Raw genomic sequence first — 19,310 nt, 5'->3', positions numbered from 1 at the left:
TCCGGTCGACGAACTGTCCGGCGACGAAGTGTCCGCTGACAAAATATCCGGGTACCGCTACTGTGACAACGAAATTTGCTGAATACGGGATGGATAAAGTTATCCAATCCAATTCCAAGCATTTCAGTAAATCCATTCAAAACATCCGAGGGGTGTGGCAAGGCATTTGACTTCCATGTGCACGCAGCGCTTTTAACCCTCAAAAACACTCTCAATACTCAACGTAACAGCATATTGGAGCTATGCAGAGATAATGCCTGAAGTGAATGAAAACAGAATGCGGGTGTGAACACTTGGAAAATGGACTGAAGCCATCGATGGAACACAATTTAACATCTTTGCTAACAAATTCCTAACGGATGGCCAACATAGTAGTTAGGGAGGCAGCGTTGCATGAGTTACGTGACAAATTGGAATTAATTGTCGATGCCAATATAACATTGAGGATAATCATAGGTTTGGGAGTGATAGATGTTGCGAGTTACAATTAATTGTGGATGACTCGGCTTAAATGTCGGCCAGCACTGTTGTCGAGCTTTCGCTAAAGCTGGAATCAAGTTCACGGAATGCACAACTCGGACTGACAGAGTAGCCTAGCATATTAAACACCAAACTCTTTAAATCAGAGTGTAACTTTTACCTCAAAGTATTATCAAATATAGTTTTGCCCGTCCTCTTTAAAAAAATAGAAAAACATGTACGCTAGCAGCTGGCATAACACGCAAGTGGCTAGCATAACATTAGTATGCAGTGGCTAGCGTAAAATTAGTACGCTAGTGGCTAGTATAACATTTGCTAGCCTAGTGCCATGCTAGCTACTGCCTTTTCAAATAAAGTGTTATATGTGTTGATAAAAAAAACTGAAAATATATAGTATTTTCACGACTATACGGTGCATCGTATTTTTAGCCACAGTGTCAATAATGAGTGCTATTTCTGTATTTTACACACACAAAGGACGCACCTTTTGTATAGACGCAGCCAGGCATGCAAACATATACCAGCTTAAACATACACACTACACCCACACGCTAAAAATACGTTTTTAAAAAGGCAATGGAAGCAAAACTGAGTTTGGTTGTACTTTATTTAGCCATTTTACAATGTACTCACGTTATCATCACCCACAAATCCATCAAAGTTGCATGGTAAAGCTATATTGATGCCGATCGCCAGGCCACAATCCATGCTTCGTAAAGCTATTTTGATGCCAATCGCCAGGCCACAATTCATTCGCAAATAGTAGCTAGCTAGTATCTAGCGTGCATGCTTCGTAAAGCTGTGTTGGTGCCGATCGCCTGGCCACAATCCATTCGCAAATAGTATCTAGCTAGTAGCTAGCATCCATGCTTCGTATAGATGTGTTGATGCTGATCGCCAGCAATTTATTACCAGAAATTTAAGATGTTGTGGCAGGCATATTACTTTTAATGTCAAAATATCTCAATTTTTTCATTGGTTCATATTAATCCAATACTTTGAACAAGAAATACAACGAAAAAAATCAATATTAGCGTGTTAACTTAGCGTTGCGATGTTCTTTGATAACGCTGGGACGCCTCATTTACCCAAATACTACGGTCAAAGAGTGAGACAAAGTCACACGGATGATTCTTCAGCTTCCTTTATATCAAAAACCCAAGTAATTGACAATGTAGAGCATTCTTCTTTGACACTTTTATGAACACTGAAACAAACTCTGTTGGAAAAAAGACCACAACTCAAACTACAAATATAGGACCCCAAGCTGTCCATCTAGCTGCCTGAATGAAAAGAAGGATATAACTTGCCTTTTAATGAAAACAACGGAGAACATGGGAAATTTATAACAATCAAAATGGAATTTGCCTTTGAACCCAAGACAGCTGAGATAGGCTCCAGCACCCCTCAAACCCCTTGTGTGGATTAAGCAATTTAAAAAATGTTTTTTAAATATTGTATATTTTTCAGTTAACAAAAACTTTTAAATTTTTAACAAAAAATATTTTTAATTCTAGTTTATGCTATTTTTTCATGTCCAAGGGTTGAAGTGTTTAAAAACAAACAGCTGCATTAATATTGTGCTTGTCGAGCAGGGTGCCGCAGAATGACTTTGGTCTTATTTCGCCCTTCAGAGATTTTTGTTAAAATTATTTAAAGTTGTATTTGTACTGAAGTGATTAATTTCAAAGACTTTTGCTTTTATTTTTCACAGGCTTTTATCCCAGTGCACAGAAGGTCACTTGGAAATCTACCAACTTTAAAACATTTCTGACCTGGGAACCATTACCAACTGATTACTCCTATACTGTAGAGTTCTCCTTGTAAGACCATTTCATAGGACCTCTAAAATTGGATAGACTTTACTTGCAACTTTTTTTCTGATCAATTTCTTTGCATTTGTTGTTGAATTTGGGTTGTTCTATTTATTTGGGGGCCACATCATCCAACATATGCAGTATAACGCAAAATTAGTTAAATAGGTTGATTTTTTTTAATGTTTGCTAATGCAGTGGTACCACTACTTAACCAATAGATTGGTCCCCATGTGTGTAGTTTGCATGTTCTCCCCGGGCTTCCATGGGATTTATCTGGATACTGCTGTTTCCTCCACCATTCCAAAAACATGCATGGTTGGCTAATTGAACACTCTAAATTGCCCCTAGGTATGAGTGTCTCTGTGAATGGTTGTCTCCTTGTGCCCTGCGATTGGTTAGCCACCGCCTCTGGCCCGTAGTCACCCCGTGACCTTTGTGTGAATAAGCGGCTCAGAAAGTGAATCAATGAATCAAAAGTGGTTTCTTAACTTGGATTTTTTTTTGTAAATAGAGAGCATTTTAAGTTTCAAAGCTCTAATTGGATTGGAATGGATTGAATTGGCTAATTTTATTCATCCCGTATTCGGGAAATGTAATTGTGACAGTAGCAAGAAAAGGCATATTTATAAGTTAGACCAGACATGGGCAAACTACGGCCCGCGGGCCGTATACGGCCCGTTAGACAATTTAATCCGGCCCGCCGAGCTTGTCCAATAAATAAAATAATAATGCTTCATAAATCATTCATTACATCTTGTCCATGCAATACCGTGTTTCACCTATAAATGGCGCGCTGACATTTAGGCCTTTGTTGAGTCGCGCCTTTCTCTTTATTTATCCCTCTTTAATTTTCTCATTGTCATTTGAGCCCTTCTGTAAAAATGAGCGGACCAAAGAAAAGGAAAGTGGACAGTGAGTGTCGTGTATTTAATAAAGAGTGGACATCTAAATATTTCTTCACTGAAGTCCGATCAACCGCTGTATGTCTGATATGCCAAGAAACTATTGCTGTTTTCAAAGAGTACAATATCAGCCGTCACTTTGCCACGAAGCATGCAAACTACGCTAGCAAGCAGTCAACACAACAACGAGCGGCTACTGCTCAGAGATTGGTGGCTAATTTGCAGAGTCAGCAGAATTTTTTTCACCGGCAAACTGCAATTCAAGAGGCAAGCACAAAGACAAGCTTTTTGCTGGCCTTCAAACTGGCAAAGGCTAGCAAGCCTTTCTCCGAAGGCGAGTTTTTGAAAGAATGCATGATAGAGACAGCTGGTGTTTTGTGTCCGGAGAGCAAAGGCAAGTTCGAAAAAATCAGCTTATCACGCAGGACAATAACTCGCCGTGTGGAACTCATTGATGAAGATATAGTGAGCGAGTTAAACAAAAAAGCGGCAACCTTTGAGTTATTTACATTAGCGCTTGATGAAAGTACGGACATTAAAGACACTGCTCAGCTCCTCATTTTTATCCGCGGGATAAACAAAAGTTTTGAGATAACTGAGGAACTTTTGTTCGAGTTTTTCTACTATGATAAAAAAATTGAAAGTTTGAAAGGGCGCATCTTTTAATTACGCACTGCAGCGGGACAGAAAGGATTGAGGTTAGTCGCCTATGTTGTTGGGTAGTAATGTTTTGAATGTTGAAAGTTATATTCATCAAGATTTCAATAAATTTTGATATTTGTTTTACTTGGTGCCTTCAATTGAATTGTATTAAAAACAGATGCAATCTCCAGGGTTGAACGATCACAGTTTTCTATTCTAATCTATTTGGCCTACTATTTCTCTTGTACATTTGGAAAATGCAGTCCTCAATGTTAGTGAAACGTGTTGAACATTTATTTGCATGTGCTTGCTGTACTATGAGGTTTGGATACTACAAGCAACGCTTTATTATATTTGGCCCAGCAGTCAATGTACTGCTGTGGCCCCTTGTTCAAATTTTATAACCCATAGTGGCCCGCAAGTCAAAAAGTTTGCCCATCCCTGAGTTAGACAGTACAGTCGCAAAGGTCACAGAACAACAAAGCAAAAGCAAAAAATACAAAGCAAATCAAAGTAAATGGTATCATTATGAATCACCAAATAAAATCATTGATTCATTGAAAGCATTGTAAAATCACTCAATACTAACCCCAAAACGCTTTAAAATTGATCAATGTATACTAATTTTATATGAAATACAACATAGGGAATAAGGGTTTGGATCCTGTGTGGAGATTACATGTTCTCCCTGGAACAACGTGCCTTTTTGTCCAGGTACTCCGGTTTCTTCCCATATTCAAAAAACATGCATTGGAGGCTGGTTGAACATTCAAAATTATCCCTAGTGCAATTTAGGTGACTATGAATTGTTGTTCATCTAATTTTGCCCAGCAATTGGCTGGCAACCAATTCAGGGTGTCCCTTGCCTCCTGCCCATATTAAGCTGGGATACGCTCCATTGCCACCCCTTTCCCTTTTGACGATAAGCGGTACAGAAAATACAAAGTGGGCTGAAAGTTATTAATATCATTTATGTGCAGGTTCTATGGACTTAATCTTCAGTTCCTTTTACAACCTTTTTTTATTTTAGTGGATTTTTGGATGATTACCTGCTAAAGTAATAGAAGTCCGACATAACTCTTTGCAAGAATTTCAGTTTGAAATTGACAGTTTTCGTGTACATTAGTAACTTTAAAAACAGAGAGAACATCACTGAAAAATTTTCCGAAAATAATGAAGAAAATGGACATTAACATTCTATTTGAAGATGACAAGCATTTTGTTTCTGTCTGATTTTTTTTTCAGTCAGACGTGTCATTTATATATAATGTTTTCGCATCCCATTAAGGCAGGGGTAGGAAACTTATGGCTCAGGAGCCACATCTGGCTCTTTTGATGGGTGCTTATGGCTCTCCGCTAAACTGTGAGCTAAAATCTGGACACTATGTCTAGAATCGCTTTAATCTTCCAGTTTTTAATTAAACCTATCTGCATGCATGTATGCATGCATCCCATTGATTAGCATCAGGGTAACATTTTTGGCAACATAATTCTGGGACTTTTTCTACTTTAAAGGCAGTGAAATGACTAAAAATGCACGTGTTTTCATGTATTTTTACTTCTATTAAATTCTGAGTATGGCTCTCAATGAATAACAATTGAAAATGTGAATTGTTTATGGCCCTCTCTGTCAAAAAGGTTCCCGACCCCTGCTTTAATGCATCAATGCAGTGATAGTGGCGGAACTACACATGCATATTAAATCAAATCGACCAGGAGGCATCGTAAACAGATGCCCAAGCAAACTCATCTGGCTCCTTTCGATCTGAAAGCAGCAGCTCTATACTCTGAGCCACTCCTGCATGGCCGAGCTTCTTACCTTATCGCTCAGGGAGGGATAAGCTGTGGAGGAAACTCAGTTCAGCCGCTTGTATCAGGGATATAGTTTTTTCGGTCACGACCCACAGCTCGTGACCATAGATGGGATAATAGAGGGTGGGAGAGACCGGTAAATAGAGAGCTTCACCTTTCTGATTCTCCTTAGGTACTTATCCTTGAACCAGAAAAAGCATGCCACCATGATCTTGGATTTGGATATGCTCATTTTCATTTCGACCCCTTCATACTCGGTTGTGAATTGTTTCAATGAGAGATGGGAGATTGCAGCCCAATGAAGCCAGCAGAACTACATCATCTGCAAAAGCTGGGATAAAATACAGAAACCACCAACCCAGACCCCTTCAACGCCACACCTGCGCCTAAATATTCTTAGGAAGTTAGGAACACAATGGTTGAATCCATTTGTTGAAAGAAATCAAAACTAATGATGAATAGTTATTAAAATGTACCTGGCCCCCAAATAAATGGAACAAAGAATTTATATCTGTGTCATGGATTGTGTGTGAAACTTGCTGCAGGGTCTCCAAGGACAAACAGAGGAACTCTAATTGCATACGTATTTCAACAACTATGTGTGATCTGACTGGTTCACTGACGGATTTAAATGCCTGCTATGTAGCTGATGTCCTTTCTGAACCCCCACTGGGAGCAGCTTCTGACATAGTGGAGTTCCCCTACACAAGCTCATCATCATTCTGCCCATTCAATGATAGTAAGTTTTAAATTATATATATATATATATATATATATATATATATATATATATATATATATATATATATATATATATATATATATATATATATATATATATATATATATATATATATATATATATATATATATATATATATATATATATATATATATATATATATATATATATATATATATATATATATATATATATATATATATATATATATATATATATATATATATATATATATATATATATATATATATATATATATATATATATATATATATATATATATATATATATATATATATATATATATATATATATATATATATATATATATATATATATATATATATATATATATATATATATATATATATATATATATATATATATATATATATATATATATATATATATATATATATATATATATATATATATATATATATATATATATATATATATATATATATATATATATATATATATATATATATATATATATATATATATATATATATATATATACAGATATATATATATATAGATAGATATATAGATATATATATATAGATAGATATAGATATAGAGATAGACATAGATATAGATAGAGATAGATAAAGAGAGGATGGATTTTGTGTATTAAAAAAATATTTTTTGGTGTGTAAAATGTCTATTTTACTTAATAATATTTAAATTTTTTAGGTTATTATTGATTTTGTCTCATGTGTTGCAGCTGTAGATGCATTCAAGATTTTATAGCAATAAAATACTCATTGAGGGTTGGAAATAGGTTAGTTCAAGACAAGAGGAGTAAGATTATAAATTACTGGAACCATTTACTTTGGTCTGATTAAACCAAGAAAGCCCAATTTGGTTAAGATGGTGTCAAGCATGTGTGGCGGCATCCAGGTGAAGACTGCAAAGACAATGTGTGTCATGCCTACAGTCAAGCATGTTGATGGGAGTGTCATGGTATGGGGTTGTATGAATGGTTCTGGTACTAGAAAGCGGCGGTTCATTGAGGGAAAAGTAATGCCAACATGTACTTTGGCATACTGAAGCAGAGCATAATCCCCTTCCTCTGTAAACCGCTGCGGAGTAATATTCCAACATATTAACAAACCCAAACACACTAAGATTACCACTGCTTTTCTAAAGAAGCTTAGGCCTTTTCAGACAAGTGAAGAGGATGGCCATTATAGAATTTGAGAGTTAAAAAACATGGGGTAAAACAAGCGCTTCATCATTTATCAGCCAACAGATGCTTGAAAATATTGTGCAGGCGTGAAAACCATGTTTGTTCCACCCAAAGAGATGCTGCAACTTGCATTGGGATATTGTTAGCGCTTTCCTAGCAACAGACATAGTCTAAACATTTTGTAACAATACTCTTTTGTTAGGTTCCTTTTTTGTCATCTTTAATAATAATATAAAACAATACAAGGAAGACATCGGGCACATCTCCAGCGTTAAATTGCAAGTGAGAATCCATCCTGGCTCGACCTCGCCACGGATCATTCTCAAGGACTGAATTCATCTCCTGCCAATTTAAGACATCAAATCAAAACAATTACAAGGTTATTTATTCAATACAATTGCATAAGCGTTATCCTTAAGGTAAAAAAACAACTGCAACAACAATTGCACATCAGGTATTCAAAACGACAATTGAGGTCCGAACTCAAAACCAACTGCATTAGAATTTAGACAAACAAGCGTCCATTTGGCAAATCAATTCCGTATTAGGTGAACCGAGCAATGGTATTTAAAAACAATCCACGAGTATTCTCAGAGATCTTCATTGCGAACTTGCATCTGGGTAAAGGGTCGAAATTTATCAACAGTGCTCGGAGCCAGCTCCTGTGGAGACCTTGAGCTTACCAAATTAAAGTAAGCGTTAGTCTTATGTACATATGATGATTCAAATTCCACACATTCATATAATAGTTAATATTTCAAGCACATTTATAATATTACCCAAAATAACCCCAACATTACCTCCTTTTATTTACCTCCATTTTTACGTCCAACATACCACCTCCTGTCTTCTTTGCAGCTGATGTGGGCCGACCTGATTTCAAGTTGGAGGTGACCAACAACAAAAAGAAGACTACGCTTTATGTGACTGACCCACTCACTGCATTGTTTAAGGAGGATCACCAGCTAGACATCAGAGATATTTTCTTAAAGAATCTTAACTACAAAGTTACATATGGTCGAAATAAGAGTTCTGGCAAGGTGACATTTAGCAATGATCCAACTACGCATAAATTGCATGTGAATTTTGGGTTCACAATCTGGGAATTAAAATTCTCTTAACCATAATTTTTCAGAAAGTTCTCATCTCAAAGAACAGCATAATAGAGCTGAATGATCTGGATGAAGGAGAAAGCTATTGTTTTAATGTCCAGGCCTTCATTCCAACCCGCAGTATCAGTAAACAGCTGGGGGAGCTGAGCCAAACTCAATGCTCTGACGGGGACAAAAAGTCTGTCTTTAAAGGTAAGCCTGTTAAGCGTATGTAAGCCAAACTAATTACAGATACACTGCAGCGTTACAGCCTGACTCCTGGTTTGACCAGATTTACATACTGTATTTTCCCAGCTATTGGGCAAACTTGAAAAGCATAAAATCTTCTCTAAAATGGATGCTGTACGAAATAAGTCCATGTGTTTGCACAAAATTCAAAAAATTTGTATGACCCTGACCACTGAAAAAATTACAAAAAGGTAGTTGCCACCAGAGATATTACATGGGGAGTTGCGGGGGAGAGAGACAATGCCCCTGGCGTTCTTATGAGCAGCCAACGTGAAGTAATATACTATACTGCTCGACAGAAGAAAAACACTGAAAAAAATGCAACACTGCCCAGTGCTCGTAGATATCTGTTATACACGAAAGAGATGCGGCAAAAAAGACAGTGTGCTACAATGATAAACAGCCTCTCATGTCTTGGCCACCTGGCTTTCTCGCATCTCAAAATTGTTTTTGTATCTAGATATAATTATTTGCTCAAAATTTTCCTTATATCTCAAAATGCTCATATATAGAGGTGCTGGTATGTAGAGGTACCACTGTATATAAAAAAACAATCCTGTTTACACAGTGAAGCTGTGTAACAAAACCACAACTTAAGGAGTCAAATAAAGTAAAAATTGAAACATACCAAAACCCGGTGTGATAAAAAATATTCTCAATTTTGACATCTACAAGAAAGAAAAGAAACACACCATACAATATAGCTGAACATGGCAACAAAAACTAGAAAGAATATAGAAATCAAATCATCTTCCACTAGATTGTCTGCAAATTGCAAATGAAGTTCTTCTTCGCTCAATTCTTCTTTCTTCCACAGTCCGCGATCTTGGTCTTTCACACACAAGGATCCATCAGTCCCTCTTGTAAAGCCTGCAAGATATAATTCAAAAACAAAAATGCAACTTTATTCATATTCTAACAATTAGCAAATTAGTCACAGTTATTGTTTCAAACATGGAGAACTACCCGGAAGGCATTAAATGCAAGAATTATACATAGCAAGCAGTTGAGTAGCCGAAAGATGTTCATTATTTATTTCTTATTGCCCAGCAGGCAGCCTGGTGGGTGAGCGGTTAATGTGTTGGCCCCACAATTCTGGGGTCCTGGGTTTAAATCCAGGTCAGTCCATCTGTGTGGAGTTTGTATCATCCCACATTCCAAAGACTCTTTGTATCCTGCGATTGGCTGAGGTTGGCTATAATAGGCTCCAGACCCCTCGTGAGGATAAGTGGTTCACAAAATGAATGAATGAATGTTGCATAGTATTGCAGCCTGCATTTTCATATTGCTTGAAACACAGGGAGAAATAATCACACAGTGGTTAGTTGTTGTCTTCAACCAACTTTTACTGTAATCTAAAAATCTCCCGTGCCTCAACCTATGTGCACCCAGACATTAATAATCGAATACCGATACATACTTTAACATATTACTCTTGCTATTTGGATGAAGGCATCACTAATTGAACACTGATAAACATCCAATCCAAAACTAGTTATAATCCCTAACATGCAATCGTTAATAACTTAAACACTTTAGCATGTCACACTCTATCATTAATAACTTACACACTTTACCCTGTCACTCTCCCCCACAAAAACAAATGTCGTATCGACATCAGTATATTCCAAATACTTCACCATCATCCTTCTCACTGTAGTGAGTATGTTTGTCAGACTGGGTGCTATTGTTAATATGGACAGCTCAGAGCTCTTCGACAGTCTGGAGAAGACTTTGGTTCTCCTTCTCCAGTTTTAACAGTCGATTATGGATCTGCTCACTCACCTCCCCACTTTGAGTCTGCCGCCCCTGAAAGTTGTCATTAGCTTTAGATAGTTGTTCTATCTCGCCTTCTAGGTGCTGAGACGCCTCCATGCTCTTCCTCTCAGCTAAACACAAAGTCAAGTTTTTTTTTCTTGCAGCTCCTCAATGCATTTACGATCTCCATCCCTTCCTTGTTCCATATCGTAGATACGGGCTTTCAGGAGCAGGTTGTGCTTCTCCAGCTAATGGATTTGTTCTGAGCGTGCCCTCCAGCCTACCAATTGATCCTCAAACACCTCTTTGGTTTCCTGCAGTATTCTGTTATCCTCTTTGAGCTCCTCCACTTTGGCCTTGTAAAAGTCTATCTTGTGCATTTGCTCCCTGTAGCGTGCCACCTGACTCTCTAGCTTGTCAGCTTTGATTGCGCGTTCTCTCAGCCCTTCCAGTTCATCGCGGTGGGCACGGGCTGCACGGGCTTCTACAAGTAGCTTCAAATTTTCCTGCCGGAGCCTCTTTATTTCTTCCTCCATGTTTTCCTTCTCGTGTCTGTTGTCCAGCAGTTGTTCATTCTTTTCTAGTTCTTGTCTGAGTCGTCTGATCTTTGTCTTTGAATTGGCAAATTCCACCATCAGGTTTTGCTGAGTTCCCCCCTGCTGCTGTTGCATACTGGGAGAATTGACGATGGACGGTGGACTGGGTGTGCCACAAAGCACACGAACCACACATTCCCTATCCTGAGTTAGCTCTGCTGGTCTGAGTCATTGGATTTTCCATCCAGCTTGGAAATGTTCTCCACTCCCACAGCGATAACAGTGTGTGCACTGCACATCTTGCCTTTCTCGCTGACAGGCAAAACACCTCCTTGGGACATAAACAGGGTGTCTAGTGTTCCAGTTGGGTGCTGGGGGCTTGCTGTAGTTATTTTGTTTTGCAGAAGGTGGCTGGTCTCCTGACTGAGGGTGGGAGGTAGGACTGAGGCTGAAACATAGCCTGCTGTAGTGTCTCTTTGATCTGGGCTAGTTCTGCACTGATATCTTTAAGAGAAGCAACACCTATCTTAAGTTCAGTCAACTCCGCCAGTACCTCAGGGGACACTTTTGGTTTTTCTTTTCCAGGACAATTGGTAGGTCGTAGGGCTTCTGACTGTACCTTACTAACATATGTCGCTACCTGTAGGTCACTTAACTTTTTATTTCCCCTTTCCGTTTTATAAGCACATGCTACATTTAACCGCTCTAGTAAAAGCTCATTTGAAGTCTTGAAGTCCAGCAAAAGAGGGTGCATATCTACCCTAACACTGTCACTCTGCAGCCCAGTAAGTATTTTGTGCAAGCACATACTCTGGACTAAACTTGGGTCGTACTGGAGTCCCGATTCTGCTTCTCGGGATGCAAACAGTACCATCTGCCTTAGAACAAAGACTTTTGAGGGAGTCTCTTTGATATGCTGCACCTCTGAAGCTAACTGCATATAGATAGCACTTCTGTCCTGACAATGAGCACGTATGATGCGTTTGAGCGTGGGAAGAGTGAGGTTAGGTTTTTCTTCCAAGTAATTTCGTAACTGTAGACTGGGGGAGATAGCTCTGATAACTGCATCTATGATTTCAACATCCTGGTAACCTCTATTCAATCCATTTTCAATTTGATAAACCAAGCTGGAGAATGTCAGCTTGTCTTTCTGGCCTGGTTCACCCATTTGACCGGTAATTTTGAAATCTTTGTGCCAGTATGGGCTTGGCTGGTGCTGGGGAGACACACTCCTTTGAGGGTCCGCAGCAGCTGGTAGGTGGGGCAAAGCTGTTGGAGTCTCTTCCAATCTTGATCCTGATTTTTTTGTTTTCATCTCTTTTGCCTTCATGCTTCATATCGGATATTTTATCTTTCAGTTTCAACAATTCAGACATGGCTTCATCCTCTTCATCTTCTAGTTCTTCTCTTTCCAGGTGCCTCACAATGTGAGCCACCGATGATAGACACGATTTGCTCAAATCATCATATTTCATATTCTCGTTTCATATGAGGTAAGGTGACATAGTTGCTTTCATAATTGTATAACGAGGGAAGTAATGAACTTGTTCACAGAGGTTCGAAAGCAAAAAGATGTGATATTTAATGTGATAATTATCGATATAAACTGATTTTTCTTTATCATGAGAACAATTTTTGTCATAACGCCAATGTCTACTATATATAATTTCTGATTTGAATATTCAAATTAGATTATTGAAACAGTAGATTAAGATGACCCTAATTTGGTTTGATGGGCTTTGGCCTAGTGCAGGGGTCTAAAACTCGTGGCCCGCGGGCCAACTGCGGCCACCAGAATGAAGAGAAAGGTCAGTGATAAGCACAAACAGTTTCAAGAAAAGTGGGGAGTGCAATATTTCTTTGTTGAGCACCGGGGCACACCGACGTGTCTCATTTGCACTGAAAAAGTAGCGGTGCACATGGAATACAATTTGAAACGTCATTATACTACGAGACATGCTGAGGAGTACAAAAAATACCAGGGAGATGAGAGCCAACCATGTTGACAGTCTTGAAACACGTCTTCTGAGGCAACAGGATTTCTTCAAGAAGGCTACCAAAGATAGTAATGCAGCAGTCGAAGCTAGCTATGCTGTTTGTGAGCTGATTGCTAAAGCAAGGAATCCATTCACAGAAGGTGAATTTATCAAAAAGTGCATATTACAGGCTGCACATATTGTCTGTCCAGAAAAGAAAAGTCGGTTCAACCACACCAGCCTTTCTGCCAACACCGTGGTAGAGCACATTTCTGACCTGTCAAGTGACATTTATGATCGACTGTATGAGAAAGCGCAATGTTTCACAGTGTATATTCAGTGGCTCTTGATGAGACCACAGACATCACAGACACTGCCCAGCTCGCAATATATGTCCGTGGTGTTGATGACAATTTTGAAGTGATGGAGGAGTTGCTCACAGTAATTCCAATGCATGGCCAGACCACCGCTAAGGAATTATTTCACCAGCTGTGTGATGCCATTGAAAATGCCGGTTTGCCATGGAAGACAAGTACAGGTCCAGACTTACTGATGAGCATCTTCAAGCTCTATTGAGGGTCTCCACTGCTTCCTCCCTCAAGCCAAATGTGGCTCAGCTACGTGGGAAGAAGCGCTGCCAGGTCTCTAGCAGCAAGAAGTAAGAGAAGCTGTGTCCAGAATATTTCATGTTCAATGATCCATTCAAGTTCAGAAAGTTAAAATTTAAAGAGCTGTTAATACAGACTTTTGAAACCTTTGAATATAATAATATTATAATTAGTTTTCTCTACTTAGCCAGCCACTGTATATCTACTGTATGCTCATTATTATTATTATTATTATTTTTATTACTGATTGTTTTATTTTTTATTCAACTTTAAGTTAATTTATCTAATTCATTATTTTTCATTAAAAAATAAAGATATTTGATAACGTTGGAATGTTTTATCAGCGGTTTTCTTGTGGAAATCCTGATGCGGCCCAGTCTCACGCAGACTCTGCCACTAGCGGCCCCCAGGTCAATTGAGTTTGAGACCCCTGGCCTAGTGAATAAATGGTTAGTGCGTCAGCCTCACAATATTGGGGTCAAGGGTTCGATCTGTGGTTGGTCCTTGGTGTGTGGAATTTGCCTATTCTCTACGGGCTTGCATGGGGTCCATACTCACACCCACCATGCCTAGGGACAATTTAGAGTGTCCAATCAGTCTACCATGCATGTTTTTGGAATGTGGCAGGAAACGGGAGTACCCGGAGGAAACCCACGCAAGCCAGGTGAGCACATGCAAACTCCACACAAATGGACATGACCTGGATTTCAACCCAGGACCCCAGAGCTGTGAGGCCAATGTGCTAACCAAGACACCCGTAGATAGAGATACAGTTGTGGTGAAAAGTTTACATACACTTGTGAAGAACATAATGTCATGGCTCTCTTGAGTTTCAAGTTATTTCTACAACTCGGATTTTTCTCTGATAGAGTAATTGGAACAGATACTTTTTTTGTCACAAAAACATTCATGATATTTGGTTCTTTTATGATTTTGTTATGGGTGAACAGAAAAAGTTATCAAACCTAACCCTATACATACAGCAGTGCTAATATTTGTTAACATATCTCTTGGCCATTTTCACTTCAATTAGGCGCTTTGGTAGCCATCCACAAGCTTTAGGCAAGCATCTGGTTGAATCTTTGACCACTCCTCTTGACAGAATTGGTTCAGTTCAGTAAAATTTGATGGCTTTCTGACATGGACTTGTTTCTTCAGCATTGTCCACAAGTTCTAAATGGGGTTTAAGTCAGGACCTTGGGAAGGCCATTAAAAAACCTTAATTCTAGCCTAATTTAGCCATTCAATTGCCACTTTTGATGTGTGTTTGGGGTCATTGTCCTGTTGGAACACCCAACTGCGCCCAAGACCCAATCTTCGGGCTGATGACTTTAGATTATCTTGAAGAATTTGAAGGTAACCCTCCTTCTTCATTATCTAATTTATTCTCTGTAAAGCACCAGATCCATCGGTAGCAAAACAGCCCCACAACCTAATACTACCACCACCGTGCTTGACGGTAGGCATGATGTACTGGGTTAAAGGCCTCACCTTTTCTCCTCCAAACATATTGCTCGGCATTATGGCCAAACAGCTCAATTTTAGTTTTGTCTGAACACAGAACTTTCCTCCACAAGGTCTTATCTTTGTCCATGTGATCAGCAGCAAACTTCAGTCGAGCATTAAGCTGCCGCTTTTGGAGCAAAGGCTTCCTTCTTGCACGGACGGCAGCCTCTCAGTCCATGGAGATGCAAAACACGCTTGACTGTAGACACCGACACCTGTGTTTCAGCAGCTTCTAATTCTTGGCTAATCTGCTTTTTGGTAATTCTCGCTTGAATCTTCACCCTCCTGACCAATTTTCTCTCATCAGCAGGTGATAGCTTTCTTCCTGGCTGTGACAAAACAGTGCAATGCATTATTTTAGAATTCCCCTATCTGGGATGTGACGTTTTTATACTTTTATACTACTATTTATGTTTTTGTTTTTTTTTTACTGAGAAAACACGTTGAAAAGCTTGGAATAGCACCACCGTTTTCGATATACGCAGCTGTGTATGATGACAATAAAGGCTTTTGATTTGACATTTCAAAAACATGCATGGTAGGCTGATTGGACCCTCTAAATTGCCCCTAAGTATGGGTGTGAGTGTGCATGGTTCTCGGTCTCCTTGTGCCCTGCGATTGGCTGGCCACCGTTCCAGGGTGTCCCCCGCCTCTGGCCTGGAGTCAGCTGGGATAGGCTCCAGCGCCCCTTCAGCCCTAATGTAGATAAAGTGGTTCAGAAAATGAGATGAGTTGAAATGAAAAGTCAAAACCGACTCATAATCAATACTAAAAGGCAAAACAGATGAAGACCAAAGCGTTGGGAAGACTCTTGGGGCATCTGTGGTGAGGGGCTGAGGACAAAGGTGGAGTGCTCCCTGCAGTTCCTTGAGTTAGCCTTGAGTTAGACATTTTATTTGTATGTTAACTGTATTAATTTAAATTTGTCATTAACTCATTTGTGTATCTCAAATCTCTTTTGGCCCAGTTTATTCAGTTGCTGTGATTGCAACTGTCATCCTCGTCATCATGCTGCTGATCATCACAACAATTGCAATAATAGTGTGCTGCAGGCGCAAGAAGACCACCCTCAAACCTGAAAATGGAGTCCCACTGCAAAGTATATAAAGGCCAGCTATTACAGTAACTTAGGCCTTTCTAGCACGAAGATCACATTGCAAAAAGACATAAAAAGTGTCCAGAGTCCTCAACAATTTTCAAAATGCCTCAAAAGGTCATTTCTGTATGAGTATGGGATTCTTGTGTGCTGCCTTTTCAATCAAAAGTGTTTGTTTCATGTTATTTTTTTAAAATGTGGAGGTTAATGAAAGAGCTATGCCGTGACTACAGCGTGCTGTACTCTATTTCCTATTTTTTCTTTGCTCGGAGCCAGAACAGAATAGAAGACTATCTGTCTAAATGGCAAGATCTAACAACTGTCACTCTTACACTTTAGGAAGAGACAGTTAACTTGAGTAGGACATGGGTTGAGAAAAAAAAAGCTTGTGATGAGAGTGTCGTTTTTCTCTTAATAAGTCAGATGTGTATCAGAATTATATAGATACACTTTCTATACGGCTTACCCTCACAAAGCTGCTGGGCATACTGCAGCCCATCACAATCAACTGTGGGCAGTAGGCAGGGGTCACGCTGAATTGGTTGCCAGTCAAAGCACAACGAAACAAACAACTCTTCATGCTCACACTCATGGCTAAGGACAATTTAGAATATTCAACCAGCCTACCATGCATTATTTAGGGATATGTAAGGAAAACAGAATACCCAGAGAAAATCCACGGAGAAAACATGCAAAGTCTGCAAAAGATGGTTGGACCCAACAAGGGATTGAACCCTTGATCTCAGAATTGTCAAGCGAATGTGCTAACTACAAAATTACCATGCTGGCTGTGTCGGAATTCATTTCTTGATCAATAATAAGCGATTAATACGTTTTACATAAATTATACATAGGCTAGGCGGCCCTCACACTTCTGAGATCAAGGGTTGGACTTCTGTTGTGGCACTCTAGTGTATTCCAGTCTCATCTCACATTCCAAAGACATGCAGGGTTGGCTTGTTGAATATTCTAAATTACCCCTAGGTATGAGTGTGAGCATGAAAGGTTGTTCATCTCATTGTGCCCCTGTGAAACCCGCCTTCTGCCCGCAGTTGGCTGGGATAGAAACTCCTGCGACCCCTGTGTGGATAAGCATAAGGAAAATGAATGAAAAATACAAAAAAAGTCATTGCATTACCAATTTATTTCCTACACTGGTGATGTAATTACAATGTCTAAGTAAGATAGAATGTACTGTTAAAGATGGAATTAATGTGAAAATATTTTGTATAAAAAATAAAGTATATTAAAATAAAATGATAAAGTAATATGGTGTATTCAACATTCCTGCTGACAGGTGGATGGAGAAGGAGGCGAGGGTATGAGAGCTATTGCAAAATAAATGTGCATCTGCATGTGCATATTGATTGAAGTAATATCACAAGATGGAAGACATTATAGTATTTTTTTTTTTACATGGGCTGGAGGTTGTTTGGTTTTGTGGATTTTGACTGTTGTCGATGTAAGGTCTATCTGAAAATAAAACAAACATGAACAGTTAAAATTTGCTCTGACCAAGGCACAATAATGGGATGGATACAGAAAATACAGCAAACAGAGAGAGAGGTAAACAATGAAACTAGGTATATAACATAATATTGATTCATTTTCCAAACCGCTTATTCCTACATGCATTGCGGGGGTGCTGGAGCGTATCCCAGTCAATGGGCACCAGGCGGTGGACGTCCTGAATTTGCCAGCCATTTGTAGGGATTAAGGGATTTATCTGTAACAAATAAGAATAACTTGACACTTCAAGGTTCGACTAGCATGGATTCACGACATAGTGGCTTGGATCCTCTACATATTTATGAAAAGTTGCCAGTGCAAGATCGCGGCGGCCGACCTGTCTCTGGGTGCACGTGGAGGATTGCTGCAACGCAGTCTGGGCTTGGTCCCAGATCCAGAGACATTTGGTAAGGTGTGCTTGGAGTGATGGCAGAGAAATATCTGCTTCCAGTGATTGATAACCAAGGGAACAGTCAAAGTAATGCAGGTTCTGGGTGGGCGAGCAGAGTTGCTGATTTAAAATGTTTTTAAGGTCGCAGAAAGAGGACTCTGCCATAATGTGACTATACATCAAATCAAATCAAAAGCCAATATTGTCATCATACACCGATGTGTATAACAAAATTAATGGTGCTACTTTAAAAAAGTGTGTTCTCCCAGTAAAAAACAAATAAGTAATATAAAAATATAAAGAGTCACATCCTGGCAAGGTAAGTTCTAAAATATTGCACAATCTAAGATATTGCACATTGTTATTGCACACGCCTGAAGTTATTGCACAGAAGGGATTTTGTGTCATGCTAACGCAAGTTCAGAGTCCTGATGGCTGTTGGAAAAAACAATCCTTAATTCTATTTGTCCGTGAATTGTGAGACCTGCAGCGTCTGCCAGAGAACGGCAGCTGGAACAGGTTGTGACCAGGGAGGTATGGGTCCCTGACAATGATGATCCATCAGCAGAAATTTGGGAACCATAAGATGTGCTGGAACTGCTTTCTAACACCTGGCCTGAGGCACTGAGCGGCGTCGGTAACCTTTGCAAGATCCATCGGTAGTTCTCCGTCAGCCACAACAAACGTGAGAAAAGTGGTGTCAGGTTTGAGACCATATACATTCAATAATATTGGAGCAGAGGAAACACAGCCAGTCGTGATGAGAATTTAAACCACTTCATATGAAGGAGGACGCCAGAATAGCCAGAGCAGAAAGATAGTCTATCTTCCTGAATGACCGTTTGGAATTCCTGGCGACTCCCTACAAACAACCTGGTTTTATTAGAGACAAGTCATAAAAATGGGAGGCGTTAATACAAATGAAGGAGGTGGAATGCAAAAGGTGTAGTGCACATTTTAACCAATAGGTGTAAGTTAAATTCTATTCTAGTCACTTAAT

General features: G+C 39.1%; 1 protein-coding gene and 1 long non-coding RNA gene across 2 annotated transcripts in view; one reads left to right on the top strand and one right to left on the bottom strand.

Annotated features, from left to right (window-relative positions):
• The window catches only part of f3a (coagulation factor III, tissue factor a), a 28,851-nt gene extending 11,173 nt beyond the window's left edge, over window positions 1-17,678 (top strand). The window contains exons 2-6 of the mRNA XM_077736292.1: window positions 2,195-2,303; window positions 6,199-6,392; window positions 8,449-8,630; window positions 8,726-8,894; window positions 16,282-17,678. Coding sequence (XP_077592418.1) covers window positions 2,195-2,303; window positions 6,199-6,392; window positions 8,449-8,630; window positions 8,726-8,894; window positions 16,282-16,421 — 794 coding nt within the window. The 3' untranslated portion in view covers window positions 16,422-17,678. The remainder of the gene's footprint in view (window positions 1-2,194; window positions 2,304-6,198; window positions 6,393-8,448; window positions 8,631-8,725; window positions 8,895-16,281) is intronic.
• Window positions 17,679-17,833: 155 nt separating this feature from the next.
• On the bottom strand, window positions 17,834-19,025 carry LOC144209792 (uncharacterized). The gene is made up of 3 exons (XR_013329248.1): window positions 18,257-19,025; window positions 18,040-18,136; window positions 17,834-17,883 (listed from the first exon to the last, which is right to left on the bottom strand). It is a non-coding gene; the product is annotated as an uncharacterized LOC144209792 (long non-coding RNA).
• Between the last annotated feature and the right edge of the window lie 285 nt (window positions 19,026-19,310).

The sequence above is a fragment of the Stigmatopora nigra genome, chromosome 16 (assembly GCF_051989575.1).
Source record: "Stigmatopora nigra isolate UIUO_SnigA chromosome 16, RoL_Snig_1.1, whole genome shotgun sequence".
Classification (NCBI taxonomy): Eukaryota; Metazoa; Chordata; class Actinopteri; order Syngnathiformes; family Syngnathidae; genus Stigmatopora; species Stigmatopora nigra.
The sequence above is the reverse complement of the archived record's forward strand: the minus strand, read 5'-3'. Positions and strand labels throughout refer to the sequence as shown.